Genomic DNA, 16,320 nt, shown 5'->3' with positions numbered 1-16,320 from the left:
GGAAAGGCTGATGGCAGCATGGGTTGGGGAGGGGATGTTACCACTACTAGGGATGGGAAAGCTGTTTATTCTGGCAGAAAAGTTTCATCACAGTTTACAAACTCACTGTCCCCAGCTTCATCAGGGTCCTCCCACACATCCCCATTCCAAGTTGCAGGGTCCCATTCCAGTCAATGCCCTCACTTTAACAGTAGATACCTGGCAAGGCTGTGTGTGCCCCTTTTGTGGCAGGTCAATCACTTGTGTGATAAAAATCTGTGTCTGTTTTTCCACAATTTCAGCTCCTTTTCTATGGGAGAGAAGACTCTCGCTCAAAGCAATCTTAGCAGATTTGAGGTTCAGTACCTGCTTCTGAAGCTGGGAGACCGAATCCCTGAGTTCATGATTATCTTTCATCACTTTGTTCACTGAACTTAGGAACAACTAACAGCTTCATTAAGTTCCTTGGCTCTCCACATATAATCAAAGGTATTATGTATAGAGTCACTAAACTCCTTGCCTCTCCTGAGTGGTGAATCAGGAGTGTCAAGTGCATTTATTTTGCATAAGTCTCTAAACAGTTAATGCCAAGGCCTATCAGTGTTTTCCATACTATTAGAAGTACAGTCCTTAGCATTTTGGGGTCTAACCATATTAAGCAGCTAACTCCAGAATCCCCAAAACCAATAAAAGAATTCGATCCTTAATATTCTCTTCCACTAGAATCACTCCCGGTACCAAAATTTGTATTAGTCAGAGTTCCCTAGAGGGACAGAATGAATAGGATAGATGCTTATATATAAAGGGGAGTTTATTAAGTATTAACTTGCATGATCGCAAGGTCCCACAATAGGCTGTCTGCAAGCTTGAGCAGCAAGGAGAGCCAGTTGGAGTTTCAAAACCAAAGAACTTGGAGTCTGATGTTCAACGGCAGGAAGCATCCAGCACGGGAGAAAGATGTAGGCTGGGAGGCTAGGCCAGTCTCACATTTTCACATTTTTCTGGCTGCTTTATATTCACTGGCAGCTGATTAGATTGTGCCCACCAGATTAAGGGTGAATCTGCCTTCCCCAGCCCACTGACTCAAATGTTAATCTTCTTTGGCAACATCCTCACAGACACACCCAACATCAATGCTTTGCATCCTTCAATCCAATCATGTTGACCCTCAGTATTAACCATCACAACATGTTTCTCTGAAATGGCCCTGCAAAGTGTCCTTCGTGGGGGAAAATCTGCATTTGTAAAGAATCTCTGTTAACATAACTAGATTTTTTTCTTCCAGGCTCTCTCAATCCTGAAGAGATAAACTAAAAATGTAGCACTTTTTAAAGACCTGGCTTGTTGTTGCTTCTGGTTCTGGGAGAGACTTATAGAGAGCACCAGAATTAAAACACTCCACTAGAACTAACTTGTTGCCCTGGCATTGTTTTCTAGTTGGGGGAAGATTTACAGAGAACACTGGAACTTAAACACTGCTTTAGAAAGAAATCACTGTCCAGTCATTGTTTCCCAGTCTGAGAAAGACATAAGCAAGCACTGCAACTTAATCCTGATCTTTTAGTTGTTTCCAGGCCAGAGAAAGGTTCCATGTGAGCACTTGGGCTTTGTGAAAAACCTGGCTAGGAATTTGGGCCTTCCCACAGATTGTGCCCCCTGTGGTGCTATGATGCCAGCCAATCTCTTCAGTGGGGTATCCTCACTGTTTGGAGCACTGAGTAGACACCATGATTCATGTGCCAGTCACTGCAGTCAGCACCTCAATTCACCCCAGGTGGTCCGGTCCTCCTGGCACTCCCAATAGTTCCTGTGGGAAGGGACCAGAATGGGGCTTCCCATGAAAACTCCCAGATTAGTGGTGGGATCGGATGTTCACCTCCAATTCTCTCCTCTCACCTCAGCAACCATGTGTGTAAGGAAACGTTCCTGGATATAAGCCAGGTTCAGCTGCTTTTTCTTGTGGCCCAATAAAAAGAAGCAGACAAACTAGAAAAGAAGGGAATTTATTGCTGTTACAGGGTACAGGGAGAAGGCTGGAGATAATTCCATCAGACCAACTCAAAGTGTTGAAATTTTCTTCTATAGATTGGGGTTATGTGCCTACATGCAGTATAGCATTTGTCTAAGTCTATTGATAACTAATTTTGTTTCAACTAGAAGGTCAGAGGCAAACAAACAAACAAACAAACAAACAAAAAAAGCTTGATAAGTCTGATTAAGCTGTGAGCACCCCAGTGCCTTCAAGTCCTGTCTACTGTGGTACCAGAGTGATTATTTCTATCTTATCTCCTTTACAGCTTGGTCTGGAGAGCTGCCCTAGACTCTCCAATAAAACTATTCAAACAGCTGCCTCTGTTACCTTGACTCATCTCAGGACCCGAGACGGGTCCTGGCACTAAGAATGTAAGGCTGTCCCTATTATTTTGACTTGCTCCAGGTTAGGGAGAAGCTCATGCAAGGCTCCTACTGACCATATGTTTCATTTCCTTGATGTCTGGGCACCGATTTCCCTAGGTTTAACTATTTGCTCAATGTTAAGGTAGCTCTGTGGAAATTTGTCTATATAAGTGGAGTGCTATGCGGGCCTGTCTGTGTGACTGTCATGCAGGCCTGTCTGTGTGATTGTCAGGGAGAAGTGGCTGGCCACAGAAATGCTCCATGGAAGAGGAAGGGTTGGGGAAGGCTTGGCCGCTTGGGAAGGGTTGGCACAGTTTAAAATGGCTATTTCTCTTACTGGTGGTGGCTTGTTTTGATTCTGTGGACCAAGGGGATTTTGCCACTTCTCCCCTAAGTTCTGTTGCATTCAGGGATTCAGGGTGGTATTTTTGTCTTTGAGTATTTTCTAGTTATATTTTTTGGTAGGGAGTCATGCCAGAGAATCTTCTACTCTACCACTTTGCTAACTTTCTTGCTCTCTCTTGTTTTTCAAAGCCATGTCTAAAGTATTTTAGTTCTCTAAAAGTATAGGGAGCCTCAGGTGTTGCTTGAGGCTATACCAGCCTGGAACCTATTAGTTTCTCTTCACAGACATAAGGACCCAGAGGAAGGAAGGAAGAGACTAGAGTGACTGGCTCACATTGAATACAATCTGAATAAAGACTGGCAGTGAGCATAATATGAACTATATTATGCAGCCCTCTTAAAGTGCCATTTTCTACCTTGTCATATGTTATAGATTGGCATTTAGCTTTTATTGCTGTAGAAGACTGGAAAAGAAAGGGAGAACTTCTTTGTTTCTACAACACAAGAAGTTGTCATATCTTTGGGCCTGGATGGTTCAAGTGGAAGTTAATAGCATTAGCATTACATTCTTAGATACCTGAAAGACAGAGGAAAACCTCTGCTCAATCTTTAGGCCATTTATAACAGAAAGAGAAACTTTGATAATGCCAATCAGCACTCACATATAAGGTACTGAACTTTTTGTACTAGGACAACTGCAGATTCCTGGGTTTCTCTGATTCGGTAAGAAAGGTGGAAGACACCTAGAGTAATAACTGAGCTACATTTTGCTGCCACCTTCAATAGTTGGGGTTTCGGTACAGATATGTTGGATTTAGAGAAGGAATTAACATTTTATTTACACCTGAGTTTGAGAAGCTCATTCACACTGCACATGTTTAGAAAGTATTTTTAAACTATTTGTGGTCTTTGAATCTTATATTTGGTGTCTTTAGAGATTCTTATATTGTTTTTTGTTTATGGTGAAATTTTCTATGCACTCATGTATGTGGTATGCGATTCAGTTTATGTGTGTGTAATCAAGTATTTCAGTAATTTTTGTGAATGTGCTCTTTTTTTTTTTTTTTTAAATAAGAACATCTTTTATTTACTCAAAAACTATGAATAATGTCAGGCCTCAGAGCCAGAGCCGAGCCATCGCATCCCCTGTGACTTGCACTTATATGCCCAGATGGCCTGAGGTAACTGAGGAATCACAAAAGAAGTGCAAATGCCCTGCCCCGCCTTAACTGATGACATTCCACCACAAAAGAAGTGAAAATGGCCGGTCCTTGCCTTAAGCTATGATATTATCTTGTGAAAGTCCTTTTCCTGGCTCAATCTGGCTCAAAAATCTCCTCCACTGAGCACCTTGTAACCCCCACTTCTGCCCGCCAGAGAACAACCTCCCTTTGACTGTAATTTTCCTTTACCTACCGAAATCCTATAAAACGGCCCCACCCTTATCTCCCTTCGCTGACTCTCTTTTCCAACTCAGCCTGCCTGCACCCAGGTGATGAAAAGCTTTATTGCTCACACAAAGCCTGTTTGGTGGTCTCTTCACACGGACGCGCATGACAGGTACCATTCTCAGTTCAATCATGGGTGTAAAGGTTTGAGACATAAATATTGCCTCAAAATGTTTGTGAAAATTTAAAGCTGTTAAAACTTATATTTTTTCTACCGGATTTAACTAAGAGACACCCTGGGATTTATTCACAAAGGTTAGTCTAATTCTAAGTTTTGAAGTTTTATAATCTGTCTTTTCTCAACCACTCAAACTAAGGCATAGATTTTCCTGATGCTGAAGAAAATTGAGTTTACTGATATAAACATGTGGGAGTCTGGAAAAATAGCACTTAATATTTAAGAACATGCCCAATCCAGTTCTTAAAACCTCACTTCTTCAATGACATTTTGTTATTTTTTTGAATTTGTAAAATTGTCTCTTTTAAAGATTAGAATAAAAAATTACCCAGAAATATATCATTCAGAAATAACAACTTATTTTCTATTTTTTTTTCTTTTCTTTCCCATGTAATCTATATTTCTGTTAATTGGGAACATGCTATAGATGGAGAGTTTTGATTTTCCCCCAGCTAAACAGCAAAGCACGTTTATTACTTTCAGATTCGGTCTCTATTCCTTTTTTGTGTAATAGGGAACAGCCCTTCTGTCGACAATTGGAATTCTGTTGGGTTTTAATTGTGTAGTTTTGCCTTTACTTCTGAAAGAGGACATGTGTTTCAGGTAGCCAATCAGAGTGCCCCACATCCCTGGATTTATTCATGTGGCAGAAGCACGGCCAATCAGAAAGGTTATTTTCCATGTTGGGTGAAGGTGGGAGAAAATGGCACTTCCTACTGTGACCCTAAATATAAGGCCACAAAGGGGCAGTGTCTCTCCATGTAATGACTGCGTAGGGTCTCTCATTACATGGAGAGACCCTACGTGAGAATAAAGTGAATGTACAAAGGAGAGTAGAGTGGGAGAGAGTAGGAACAAGAGTCTAGTCAAGAATTTGATTTCTGTCTCCTGCCCTACCTCTTGGACTTCCAAGTTCTGTGAGTCAATACAGTGCCCCTTGCATTTAAGGTAATTTGTTTGGAATTTTTCTCACTGTCAACCAGGGAGTCCTACTACTATAATATTATATCACAAAATATTTAATATCTCTAAATTTTTAATTTTTTTCTTTTTTCTATTCTCTTTGTTTCTCAGATGATCTAAAATTTTATTAATTAATAAATTTGTAAATTCTGGAAAATAGCCCATTCTAAGAATATACAATTCTATGCACATAAAATACTGAGTGCCTCAATAAATATTAGCTCTTATAATAATAATTATTGTTGCAATGTTTATTGTCATTTCTATAAATACATCAGACTCATTTTAACCTTTTCCTTTCCCACCTTTTTGGGTATTTGTATTTTAAAATTTCAGTTTTTTCCCCTTTTAAGTAAAATTTGCTGTTTGTCTTTCAATATAAATTATTGCAACTTAGAATTCTAGCTATTGAAATGCTAGAGGAAAGTATCAGCTATTCTTTTTATTGTATTTCTCAAATTTTCCAAAAAATTATAACAATTTCTTTTTGACAGAAACATCTCATCACACTTTCATCAGCACTGAGTTTGTAAGTTATTATATTTATTGTCAATTTAAAAGATTTAATTTAGTTTTTCCTTTTGTGATTAAGGCTATATAATTATTATATGATCATGATTTATTGATGCTTCATTATATAAAGTGTTCAAAAATTTTTTAAAAAATTAATTTAATTTAAATCAGTTTTAAATTTACATTTTAATTTTAAATTTAAAAATTTAAAATACCACTTAATAATCCTTCTGAAATACATTGGTCCACCTACAAGCCCATTACTTATTCCAGTCTTTTCTTTTTACTGTAAACTTCTTATGTGTGTGTTTAAATACAGAGTTCTGATCTGGGGCTCAGATTTTAGGAAGAGAAACTAGATAGACAACCTTTCCAAGGCCTTTCTCAGTCTGCAAATCTAAGTTGCAATAAACCTTCCAAGCAAGTGTAAAAACAGGGAGGAAAAGCAGGGACTTGAACAGGTATTTGTGTGCCCATGTTCATAGCAACATGATTCACAACAGCCCAAAGGAGGAAGCGACTCATCCCATTCTTCTTCCAAGAACATTTGCTGAAAAGGCCAAACATTTTCCCTACTGTTTTCTGATGTTTTCTTTTTCAGAAGTTCATTTTAATGCATATTAAGAAATTCCTCCTTCAACTTTAGTGAACTAAGAATCACCTTTAAATTTGTTTAAAATGCAAATTTCTGGATTCATCCACAGAAATTTCAATTAGTGAGAACCCAGGAAAAACCAAGACGCCTATATTCCCCAGGTAGGCCAGGAGTTTCTGCTGTGTGAGATTACCAGGCAGAAACTTCAGAAACACTGAGTGATCTTGTTTCAACACTATTTATTCTGTGTTCTCCCTCCCTCCCTCACTGCCACCCTGTCTATCTCTCTCTGTCTCTCTCCTCTGTCTCTCTTTCTCCCATTTACTGTTAATCCTCATTTCTACCACCTGTCCCAGGCACCCTATAATCTACTTTCTGTTTGTCTCCATAGTGAACATTTGAATAAGAAGAGGAATGAGTGTAGATTGCTTTATGAGATATCAAAATGTTTCACAAAATGATAATAAGTACAGGTACAGTGGAGTGCACCGGTAGTCCAAGCTACTTGGTAGGCTGTGGGAGGATTCCTTGAACCCAGGAGTTCTGAGTCAACCCAGGCAACATTGTGAGACTGTGACTCTTAAAAAAAAAACCAGTAAAATTATAATAAGTAAAACAGCATATTATGGCACATCAAAACAGAAAAAAGTGTTCAGAAACAGAATTACGAAATATAGAAAGTAGCTTTTAAAATTAGAGATGAGGCCGGGCGCAGTGGCTCAAGCCTGTAATCCCAGCACTTTGGGAGGCCGAGACGGGCAGATCACGAGGTCAGGAGATCGAGACCATCCTGGCTAACAAGGTGAAACCCCGTCTCTACAAAAAAAATACAAAAAAGTAGCCGGGCGAGGTGGCGGGTGCCTGTAGTCCCAGCTACTCGGGAGGCTGAGGCAGGAGAATGGCGTGAACCTGGGAGGCGGAGCTTGCAGCGAGCTGACATCCGGCCACTGCACTCCAGCCTGGGCGACAGAGCCAGAGTCCGTCTCAAATAAATAAATAAATAAATAAATAAATAAATAAATAAAATTAGAGATGCAACAATAGCTTTTTTCCCAAATAATTGATGCTGAGATTATGTATGAATCATGTGAAAAAAGACCACACTAACTTCTTACTATGCATTAAAATAAATTCCAGGTGGTTGAAAGATTTCCAAGAATCTGTAAGAGTAACAGAATGGAGTACAAAACAAAATACACATACTTTGAGATGAGAAAGGATTTTGAGAAGAACGAAACCACAATTGAATTCATAAATCAAGAGTGAAGAAGGTTGCAGATTTAAAGAACAAGACAGTATTCTGGACAGGCCCTATGCATGTTCTCGGGCAGTAGAAAGGGCAGGGCCACAGCTGCCTGAATTCTGCTTTTCACACGTGTACTGTCCATGTTCTCTCCAGATCAAGATGTTGCAGAGGCTCTACGTTCTCGTGAGAATATGTTCTGAGCTCTCTGGCCTGTCACCATGGGATCACTCTTCTGAAGAGACTTCCTGGAGGACACTGATGAGAGTGTGAAAGCAGGGATGGGAGGAAAAGCAGGGAGGGGAGGGACAGTGTGGCACACGGCCACCCCAGAGTGCCCATTCTCACATCACTATTTTACGCAGCTTTTTCTTTTCTTTTCCATTCTTTGCACTCCTATGCTCAACTTTCATATTGTCTCCACTTTCTGATGTGTCCCCCAACATCCACCTCTCTTTAATTCCATCATTCTCTAACCTTTCTACACACATATGAACAAACTCAGTATCCAGCCTAGAACAGGAGGTTGTCCATCTCCATCACTGATAGATCAAGGTCTCCAGGGAACGACTGTTAGAGAATCACTCAGGTTGCCACCAAGTAGGACTTCTTTTACAAAGAGCTTGGTAAGGTAAGAAAACTCAGGAGATTGCTTCTGCAATAAAACAGTTGGTTCTTCACGGAGTGTGGACCAATTTGTCAAAGCACTCCAGGGGCTCAAATTCAGTTTTAAGATTGGCCATTTCAGTAGTCACTGTGTTTGACAGCCTGGAGAAGGAGATACAGTCTAGCCTTAGGAAGGGAAACCAGACTGATAGAGGCCATAGAATACCAGCTAAGAACAGATGTGTGGAAATTAGACAAAAATAGGCTTGAACCAGGAGTCTGCCAGATCTAATGTAAGATTTTAAGCAACTTCTCTTCACAGAGAGATAGTAATAACTTTACCTTCTTTTTGCAACATTCATTGTTATAACAACAACAATACTAAAAATAATATATTTATTATAGGGTTGTTTGGATGATGGTGATAATATACTTAAAGTGCTTAGTCTAGTGCTTGGCACTTAACTCCTCATTATGCTAGCTATTACTGTGTGTCATTGTTTTTAGTTTAGGGTGACTTCAAGAATGTATTTTTATCCCAGCTGCTCAAACTTGAACCTTCCTTAATCCCTTTCCCAAGGGCATCTATGGTCAGAAAAGAGCAAGAGGAGAAAGAAAGACACGGTTAAGGAGTTTTTTTCTTATCAAAGTGGAACGTTTGAAAGGGGAGGGTGGCTCTTTTCAGAGCAAGTTCTCAACTCCTAGAAAGGGAAAAGATGCATTTGTTTCAGACGGAAGAAGCATGTGAGCCTCCTCTCTGCCTCCCTCCCTTTCTCCTCACTGCTATCTTGATTTCCTTTCTCCTTCCTTCTCTCCTTAATCTCTCTTTTTTTTTTGAGGCGGAGTCTTGCTTTGTCGCCCAGGCTGGAGTGCAGTGGCATGATCTCCGCTCACTGCAAGCTCCGCCTCCCGGGTTCACACCATTCTCCTGCCTCAGCCTCCCTAGTAGCTGGAACGACAGGCGCCCGCCACCTCGCCCGGCTAATTTTTTGTATTTTTAGTAGAGGCGGGGTTTCATCATGTTAGCCAGGATGGTCTCAATCTACTAACCTCGTGATCCGCCCGTTTCGGCCTCCCAAAGTGCTGGGTTTACAGGCGTGAGCCACCGCGCCCGGCCTTTAATCTCTCTCTTGCTCCATTTCTTCCTTGTTTCCTTTTCATCCTCCTTACTTTTATTTCTCTCCCTTTCTCATTCTCCTTCCTTCACCTTTTCTTCTCTTACCACAGCTCTAGGCTGAACTGCAGGCCTAGTAAGGTCATTTCTGTGAACAATTTAGAAGTATTCAGATCGATTATGAGTTGGCGATTTAAAAATGATCCAAAATCTTAGAGCCCAGAACAGCAATATGTGGCATAAATGTGCCCCTCACAGGAAATGTGAAGCAAGCACATTATCACAATAGAACATATCTCCTTATCTCTTTTAGTGTCTACAGGAAAAATGATGAGAACTCTGATCACCACACACCCACTGCTCCTGCTTCTATTGCTGCAGCAGCTGCTGCAGCCAGTGCAGTTTCAAGAGGTGGATACAGATTTCGATTCCCCAGAAGATAAAATGGAAGAATTTCGAGAGTATTTGGAAGAATTTCGTAGGACAGGGCCCACCAGACCACCTACCAAAGAAAAAGTCGAAAGACGTGTCATTATTGAACCTGGAATGCCATTATATCATAGGGACTACTGTAATGAAGAAATCATGAGAAAAAATGTTTACCACAAACAGCGTTGTGTGACAGAACATTACTTTCTCCTTATGCAATATGACGAGCTGGAAAAAATCTGTTACAACAGATTTGTGCCATGTAAGAATGGAGTTAGGAAATGCAACAGGAGCAAGGGTCTTGTAGAAGGAGTGTATTGTAATTTAACAGAAGCATTTAAAATACCGAGGTGTAAATATAAGTCATTTTATAGGAGAGGCTATGTCCTTATCACCTGTGCATGGCAAAATGAAATACACAAACTTATTCCTCATACTATAAATGATCTCGTGGAGCCACCTAAACACAGAAGTTTCCTCAATGAGGATGGTGTCTTTGTCATACTGCCCTAGCAGAGTGTTCTCTGAGAGCTTAGGGTGGGAGTAATAATCCTCTCCATACCGATCCTTATAGATCAAAGTTGAGAATGGTAATTTTGTTTCCATTCACTTTAATCACCCACCTTCCTTTCTTCCTTTCCCAACACCTCACAAAAGCACCATAGCCTCGGTTCACAGACAGTGCTCTGAGATGTGGTCTCATGCAGGTCCCATAAGTTAGCATGCCTTGAATGTGTTATGGATACAGATGCCTGCAGTGGAAGGATGACTGGCACCAAGAGGAAAAGGAAATGGTTGCCTGAAATGTGCTCCGAAGACACATCCATGTGATTCTCTAGTTCAGCAGAAAGAATAAAAAGTGCTTCAATCTAGTGCACTGGCTCTGGGATGGTGATGTGGGGTTTCTCAGTTTGGAACTTTCTTCCTTGTGACACAATTTGGCACCAACAGAACTCAAATCCCTTTCAGCCATTTATGTAATACATCTTTCTAGGGCTGTGTGTGTGGCGCTTTCACTTGTCTTATTCTTTCTTACAGGGCAACACGTAGATTCCGATGTGGGCAGCTCAGGATAAAGCCTTTCTATATTTAGGAAGGCAAATTCCCCAAAGGACATTTCTGTCATCCAGTGTTATTTGTGTGAATTCCCACATCTTTACTTTAATTTAGCTTAGATATTTGTGTTTACAAAATTACAAACAGTTTCTCACTTTTAGAAAGAGTCACAATTATCTACAATTATTTTCCTCACTTTCTAGTAGATGTGGCTGCCTCTGAGAATACATCACCTCAAGGGAGCCGCTGGAGGATCAGTCTGATGAAAGAAAAGGAGAAAATTATCTCCTTTTCTTCAACTTTCTTTCTTTCTTTTCTGTTTTTTTTTTTGAGATGGAGTTTCGCTCTTGTTGCCCAGGCTAGAGTGCAATGGCGCTATCTTGGCTCACTGCAACCTCTGCCTCCCAGGTTCAAACGATTCTCCTGCCTCAGCCTCCCTAGTAGCTGGGATTATAGGCATGTGGCACCACGCCTGCTTAACTTTGTATTTTTAGTAGAAATGGGGTTTCTCCATGTTAGTCAGGCTGGTCTCGAACTCCCGACTTCAGGTGATACACCCACCTCGGCCTCCCAAAGTGCTGGGATTATAGGCATGAGCCACCGCGCCTGGCCTTCTTCAAACTTCTTAACATCATGTTACTATTATTGCTTAAAACTTTCTGAAACAGGGATAAATAGTAGTGATGGGGGATGGTAGGGAGGTGTCCATTGCTCTTTGCACGCTTTACCCAAGTCCAGTCTGTTAGTCTCCTCCCATTCCTTACCCCTGTCTTTACACTCAGAGCTGAGCTCCTAATTTATCAATAAGTTGATGTAAGTAAAGGCCTAGAACTAAGGACTGCTAGACCCCATTTTAGTGTCTAAGGGAGGAACACAGGAATTCAAGCTTCTAGGCACTTGTGATGGTTGATCTTATGTGTCAACTTGATTGGGTTAGGGGATGCTCACATAAACGTTTTTTTCTGAGTTTAAGTGTGAGAGTGTTTCTGGAAAAGGTTAGCATTTAATCCATAGACTGAATAAAGGTCTCTCTCACCCATGCAGGTGGGCATCGTCCTATCTGTTAAGGGCCTAAATGGAACAAAAAGGCAGAGCAAGGGCAAATGGACTCTCTCTGCTTGAACTGAGACATCCACTTTCTCCTGCTCTTGGACATCAGTGCTTCTGGTTTTTGGGCCTTTATATTCAGACTAGAACTTATGACATTGGTTCTCCAGATTCTCGAACCTTTGGGTTTGGACTGGAACTCCATCGCCAGCTTCCCAACTTGCAGTTGGCAAATTGTGGGGTTTCTCAGCCTCAATAATTGTGTGGGCCAATTCCACATGATAAATCTCTTTCCGTGTATCGACATATGCTCTATTGGTTCTTTTTCTCTGGAGAACCATGACTGATACAGCACCAGTCTTCATTTGGAGGCACATGGCTTTTCACTGAAATGTCTGAGTGAATAAAGTACCATCCAACTTTTAGAAATCTCCATGACAGCTTCTAAAACTCAACCTTTTGTACATGAGCTGAAGAAATTCTACACATGGGCTAGCCTGGCTGTGTTCTACAGACCATCTCTCTGGGTCATGCTCATCTCATTGATCTTGGAGGTTATACAACATAAAATATATTTATAAGAATACAGCCAGGCACAGTGGCTCATGCCTGTAATTCCAGCACTTTGGGAGGCTGAGGCGGGCAGATCACCTGAGGTCAGGAGTTCAAGACCAGCCTGGCCAAAATGGCGAAACCCTGTCTCTACTAAAAATACAAAAGTAGCCACGTGTGGTGGCCCATGCCTGTAATCCCAGCTACTCAGGAGGCTGAGACAGGAGAATCACTTGAACCCAGGAGGCAAAGGTTGCAGTAAGCCATGATTGTGCCACTGCACTCCAGTCTGGGTGACAGAGAGAGACTCTGTCCACCCCCCCCAAAAAAAAAGAAAGAAAGAAAGAAAGAATATGGTATAGTACAATAACTAAGACATGAAAACAATCAGGATGAACTTTTCTTTCTCCAGAATAGAAAATCTGATCCAAATGCATTTTAGAATTAGAATCGTAGAAATAGAATAAGGCTCATTTGCACAGATTTCCCCTGTAGTCTAATATTGCACAATAAACCAAGATCCTGGCCCGTATCCACCAGATTCCCTATGATAAGTCCAAACCGTAATTTCAGCTTCACTGATTGTAATATTTCAAATAGTTATTGTCCAACATATATTAACACTGTATCCTCAATAATATCAAACTTCATTATTAAATTGAACATCTTACATGAGTTTGACTCACATGACAATTTATTATTTATGCTAGCATTCCTTGAGATGATACCCCATTAATTATTTCAATTGTAGTAAAATATACCTGACATAAACTGGCCACTTTAATCATGTTAAGTGTGCAGCTCAATAGCATTAGGTATATTCACATTGTTGTGCAACCATCACCATGATCCATCTCCAGAACTTTTTTCATCTTGCAAAACTAAAACTCTCTGCTCATTTAAATAATAATTCCCCTTTCAACCTTTCCACCAGGTTCTGGCAACCACCATTCTCCTTTCTGTCTCTATGAATTTGACTGCTCCGGGGATACCTCATATAAGTAAACTCATACAGCATTTGTCTTTTTATGACTTGCTTATTTCACTTGGCCTGATGTCTCCAGGTTTTACTCATGTGTCGTAATTTTCTTCTTTTTAAAGGCTCAATAATATTCCCTTGTATGTATATAACACATTTTTTTATCCATTCATCCACTGAGAATGCTTAAGTTGTTTTCACCATTTGGCTACTGTAAATGTTGCTGCTATGAACATTGACAACATACAAATATCTGTTTGAGTCCTTGCTTTCTTTTTTTTTTTGGTGTATGTATGCGTAAGTGGAATTGCTGGATCATATGGTAATTCTATTTTTTTTTTTTTTAAGAAACTACTATACTGTTTTCCACAGTGACTGAACCATTTTACATTCCAATCAGCAGTGCCCTACGGTTCCAGTTTCTTGAAACCCTCAATACTTCTTTTATATATATATAATAGGAATTTCAATGGATATGAAGTGGTGATGCAATATTAATTTTAAATTATACTTACTCAGTGAAAGAATGTAGGCAAAGCATTCCCAAGAGTAAGAGAAACTATCAACACAGCATTTTGTTTCCTAACCAAAATAAACCCAACTGGTATTCTCTTTGAACATTTCTAATGTACATGCTGTTATTGAATAAATAAATAGGAGAAACGTCTAGTCCAATGAAGGGACAGCACAGTCGTTCCTATCCCCTTGTGTTAGTGGAAGTTGCGAGAGAAAGTATAAATGCCGTGTTGGCTCATTTCTGCATGCCAGCGTAATTTCACAAAGCCCCTCACTCTATGACAACCTGCAGCTCTTTGAGAAGAATGTTTGAAGATACTTCAGAATAGAGCACACGGTCCCCATGCTCCATATCTGTTTACCTAACTCACTATATTCCTATGGACTGTAGAACATAGCCAGGCTAGCCCATGTGCAGAATTTCTTCAGCTCATGTACAAAAGGTTGGATTTCAGAAGGTGTCATGGAGATTTCTAAAAGTTGGATGGTACCTTATTCACTTAGGCATTTCAATGAAAATGACACCAGTCCTTGTGTTTTCTTACTCATAAAATAAGGTCTGACCAGGTTAGTGATTATACTTCTGTAATCTATAACCAGCTGTACTCTTACATCCAAATCTTGATGTGATTCTGCTTTAATGTAACTTCTGAGCAACTTTGATGTGATTTTGCATATATTGAATCTTTACCTCCTATAAATTGTGAACTAAAATACTGCATTGGAGCCTTCTGATAGAGCAACTCTAAAGAGCTGATGCTGAGCTATAGGCCTCCCAGCCTGCAGACCTCAGTAAGACTTCTGAATAAAACTAACGTTAATTATTTAAAAGTTGGATTTTTTTTCTTTAGTTGACAGGATTCTCCAGGGGAAGAGAATGAATAGGATAGATATATGCAAGGGCATTTATTAGGGAGAATGGGCTCACATGATTAAAAGCGAAGTCCCACAATAGGCTGACGGGCCATATGCAAGCTAGAGAATGATAGAAGCTGGTAGCAAGCCAGGCTGTTAGAGAAGCTTGTCTGAGGCTGAAGGCCTCAGAGCTGCCACAGGGTGGGGAGGTTGTGGGGAGCAAGCAGCCAATTGGATGGTGCCTGCCCACATTGAGGGCAGGTCTTCCTCTCTCAGTCTTATCTGCCAGTCTCCTCTGGAAACTGCCTCACCTGCCAATCTCCTCTGGAAACACCTCCACAGCCATCCCCAGAAACAATGCTTCTCCAGCCATCTAGGCATCCTTCAACACAATCAAGCTGACACCTAATTTAACCATTCACACCTTTCTATTCTAGCACAATATTCTTAGATGACATTAGGAAAAGAATAAAACCAAAGCTAGTAACTATCCCTGTGCTGCTCCTTGAAAATCGATGACACTAAATTGAATCCTATTCATTTGCCCTGTAATATTTTGGTACAAGGTTGAATTCATATTCCTGATAAATTCAGAGCCAATAACTTTTATTCATATATATATATGTGTATATATATATGTGTGTGTATATATATATGTAGCAGTCACAATACCTCACGCTGTATCTTCTTTATGATATAAAATTTTTGAAGTTTTTTTATACACCCTTTGAGTTTTCATCATTACCTCTTATGTCACAAGTAAGGGGGTCATATTCTCTGTCCACTGTTTCCTGTTTTTCTGGTCTTACAACAAACAAGGATAAAAAATGAAATCACGTATTTTATGCAAATCTTTCTTTTCTTTCTCTCTCTAAGATGGATCTTTCTCACATGTCTCTGACATAAGATCATGACATCTGTGAACTGTCATATTTTTGGAAACACAAGGAAGCAATGGCCCATCCCCTCCTCATCACATTTGATGCATTCGTTGCATCATTTGCATTGAGTACAAGAAGATATATTCCACCTAAGTTTCCATAGTTGAAAGGTTACAAGAGCTAGTCATCAATATCAAGTTCTTCTTAAAAGATCAAAGGAGATACCTGCAGCAAGCTGGAGCCTCTGGAGCGTGCCTCGAGTCCTATCGAACTGAAGGTAAATTAGTCTTTAACCAAGTGAGATTTTAAATTCAGGGGCATTTCCCATAAGATAGAATGATGACACTTACATGTTTTCCAACCACTAGATTATAACTTCAAGTGAACAAGAACATTTGCAGTGATGGGTATATATACAAATGTGCTGCCTTACTTAATTCAAAAAATCAAATATTTGACGTTGTTCCACTGTCAAAGATTTTCTTCCTTCTGTTTGAACAAGGCGATTTGGCTAACTACGATTGGTTCCCGCCATTTCTGATATTTTGGTTCAAACTTTGAGGCGGGAGAGCAGGTTTATGGCAGCAAGAGTTTATCTTACTTAAACACGTCTTGTGACCTTGC

General features: G+C 40.2%; 1 protein-coding gene across 1 annotated transcript; it reads left to right on the top strand.

The window, feature by feature from the left end:
• The first annotated feature begins 7,826 nt into the window (after positions 1 to 7,826).
• On the top strand, positions 7,827 to 10,683 carry LOC102115414 (inactive ribonuclease-like protein 9). The gene is made up of 2 exons (XM_045395120.2): positions 7,827 to 8,292; positions 9,695 to 10,683. The coding sequence occupies exon 2, from the start codon at positions 9,709 to 9,711 to the stop codon at positions 10,321 to 10,323; it is 615 nt and encodes a 204-aa protein (XP_045251055.1). The 5' UTR covers positions 7,827 to 8,292; positions 9,695 to 9,708; the 3' UTR covers positions 10,324 to 10,683.
• The last annotated feature ends 5,637 nt before the right edge of the window (positions 10,684 to 16,320 follow it).

This window comes from Macaca fascicularis, chromosome 7, assembly GCF_037993035.2.
Source record: "Macaca fascicularis isolate 582-1 chromosome 7, T2T-MFA8v1.1".
NCBI lineage: Eukaryota > Metazoa > Chordata > Mammalia > Primates > Cercopithecidae > Macaca > Macaca fascicularis.
Note: the sequence above shows the minus strand (reverse complement) of the source record. Positions and strands in the feature narration are given on the sequence as shown.